At 41.9% G+C, this 2,881-nt stretch overlaps 1 protein-coding gene across 1 annotated transcript in view; it reads right to left on the reverse strand.

The window, feature by feature from the left end:
* Positions 1-210: 210 nt before the first annotated feature.
* Hormad2 (HORMA domain containing 2) overlaps positions 211-2,881 on the reverse strand; it is a 71,914-nt gene continuing 69,243 nt past the window's right edge. Inside the window, exon 12 of the mRNA XM_013353348.1 lies at positions 211-288. Within this exon, the coding sequence (XP_013208802.1) occupies positions 211-288 (78 nt within the window). The remainder of the gene's footprint in view (positions 289-2,881) is intronic.

Below are 2,881 nucleotides of genomic sequence, written 5' to 3' on the forward strand. Positions count from 1 at the left end.
AGTGTCATCTAGTCTTATATAAAAACTAAATTGGATTGGAGAGATGGCTTAACAGGTAAAGGTGCTTGCCTTCAATCTTGATGACCTAAATTTGATCCCTGAAACACACATGATAGAAGAAAAGAACAGACTCCTGTAAGTTGTTCTCTGACCTTTAAACACACACATACACGCACACTAAATAAATATAAAAAATTAAAATACAGACAATCAAGGCTGGAGATATTGTTCAACAGGAGATATAATACTTGCCAAGCACACAGAAGTCCCTGGGTTCAATTCCCAGTTCTGCAAAACAAACAAACAAATAAACAAAAGCAAGTAATCAACAAACTCCTTTTTAAAAATTAGTTCATTGAGAATTTCATACAAAGAGTTTTGACTATACTCCCCTTTCCTAAAATCTTCCCAGATCTATTCACCCTCTGCTTCCCTTCCCACCCAATTCTCTTTTTTTCCCCATCAAAGACAGTTTGTGTTGTCCAAATCTGCAACCAACATACTCTGAAATATTCAAATATATCAGAAAGAAAGCAGAAAACACTGAGGGGCAAAGTAAAATGAAAATACAACAAAACACATGCAGCTACCACTCTGCTCACAGGAATTTACTGCTGCACATGTAGCAGAAATCTCATGCCTTTAGTGTATACATGTGTGACTCACCAAGAGGTGCCTGTCATTTTCTCTTTTATCACAAGAGACACAACTAACAGAAAAGAAAACCAGGCACAGGATAAGAATATCTACGATGACATTGCCACAGAACTGTCTCTTATATGAAAATCTCTTTAAAGCAAGAAGTTGAGATTCTTTAAAAATACCACCCTCTAGCTGAGCACTGCTGGTGCACAACTTTAATCCCAGCACTCAGGAGGCAGAGGCAGGTGGATCTCTGTGAATTAAAGGCCAGCCTAGTCTACAAAGCTAGTTCCAGGACAGCTAGGGCTGTTACACAGAGAAACCCTGTCTCAAGAAAGAAAAAAGAAAAAGAAAAAAATTAAATATAAAAACCCACCATCTTCATGATCTACCTAACAAAGTAGACTACCTTACCACCTAACAAAATCCATTTTTTTCTTTGTTAGCAGACAGCTTGAATCTCAGACAAACAAAGCTATTTCTTATTCCCTCACCCACTTTGCTTTCAATTAAACTTTTCCATGACAGTGTACTGTCGCTACCACAGTCATTTCTGTAATTCCTGGATCAAAGTTCCCTTTTGTCCAATATGATCCTATGAGCCCTGCAGAGAAGTATGAGGGTATGCAAGAGTTGTTCAACTTGGAGCTCCCAAACATGATTTCCACCAACAACTGAGCAGCTGCCTGAAGTTCCCTTCTCCAGAGTGACCATAACCAGTATGCTGTCTCTGGGAGTCACCGACTGTCAGTTCTTCCATCCCTGCAGGCAGAAATTCCCTCTTCTTTTCTCTTCCCTGTACTTGTAAGTGGCAGTTGGGCAGTGGAATATGCCATTACTGGGACCTGGTGAAGTTTCTAGAGTTCAACTGCATCAGGGTTTAAGTTTCTTTTATCTTTTCCTCTTAGCCCTCAGTTAAGATGCTGGTCCCATAAGAAGACCTCCACAGGGTCAGCCCTCCTAGTTGAAAAATCACCAAGTGGTTAGTAAGTCATCTGACAGGTTCAAATCTTCTGTCGTGTTTTGTTGTTATTTATTTAGTGTGGTTTATTTTTCCTTTTCTCTTTTTCTCCTTTCCTTTTTTCCACACTGCTCCCATCTGTCTTGGAGCCCTTTAGACAAACCTGTCTGTGCCCCTATCCTCTGTACTTTGTTTTTTGGGGAAATTCTCTTGTTCTACTCTGATGGCCCAAGTGAGTCCTTTCAGAGCTAGGCCAATCTTATTGAACATGGTACTACTATCTCAGCTACACTTGCATCATCTCTCTAGAAAGCCACCTACCACCTCAAACACCTCATTTGCTGTTTTAACCTTGTATATAAATTGGACTGTGATTTAGGTTTTGATGAGAACTGGCACAAAAATTAACATCTTTTGGGTCAGAGAGCTGGCTCTGCCTATAAGGCTAGGCTCACATTTAAGACTCCTTATCTGTGGACTGGAGAGAAGACTCAGGGAATAAACTGTTTTCTGCACAAGCATGAGGACCGAAGTCTGGACCCGAAACACATGTAAAAGCTAGGAATGTGGTCCATCTGTAATCCCAGTTTCCAGAAGGCAGACTGTGAATCTCCTGAGACACCTAGCTAAACTAGTTGGTTGGCAATCTTTGAGTGCAACTGAGAAATCCTGCTCAGTCAATAAAATGGAGAGCAGCCAAGGAAGACACACACCAGTTCTGGGCACACGCATCAACACATACAAATACTCACTCTGCTGGCTAGGTTTTAGGTCAACTTGATACAGGCTAGAGTCATTTGAGGGGATAGAGCCTCACTGCCTTCATAAGATCTGCTGGGACGGGGGCTGGAGAGATGGCTCAACGGTTAAGAGCATTGCCTGCTCTTCCAAAGGTCCTGAGTTCAATTCCCAGCAACCACATGGTGGCTCACAACCATCTATAGTGAGATCTGGTGCCCCCTTCTGGCGTGTACATGTTAATAAATAAATAAGTCTTTATTAAAAAAAAAAAAAGATCTGCTGTAGGCAAGCCTGTAGGGAATTTTCTTAATTAGTGATTTATGGGCTGGTGGCCCACAGTTCTATAAGAAAGCAGGCTAAGCAAGCCAGGAGGAGGAAGCCAGTAAAACAGCGATGAAAGGAGACAGAGACAGAGACAGAGACCCACATTGGAGCTCCAAATCAGGAGCAGATGGAGAGAGAGCACGAGCAAGGAACTCAGGACCGTGAGGGGTGCACCCACACACTGAGACAATGGGGATGTTCTATCGGGAACTC

The sequence above is a fragment of the Microtus ochrogaster genome, unplaced genomic scaffold (assembly GCF_000317375.1).
Source record: "Microtus ochrogaster isolate Prairie Vole_2 unplaced genomic scaffold, MicOch1.0 UNK6, whole genome shotgun sequence".
Classification (NCBI taxonomy): Eukaryota; Metazoa; Chordata; class Mammalia; order Rodentia; family Cricetidae; genus Microtus; species Microtus ochrogaster.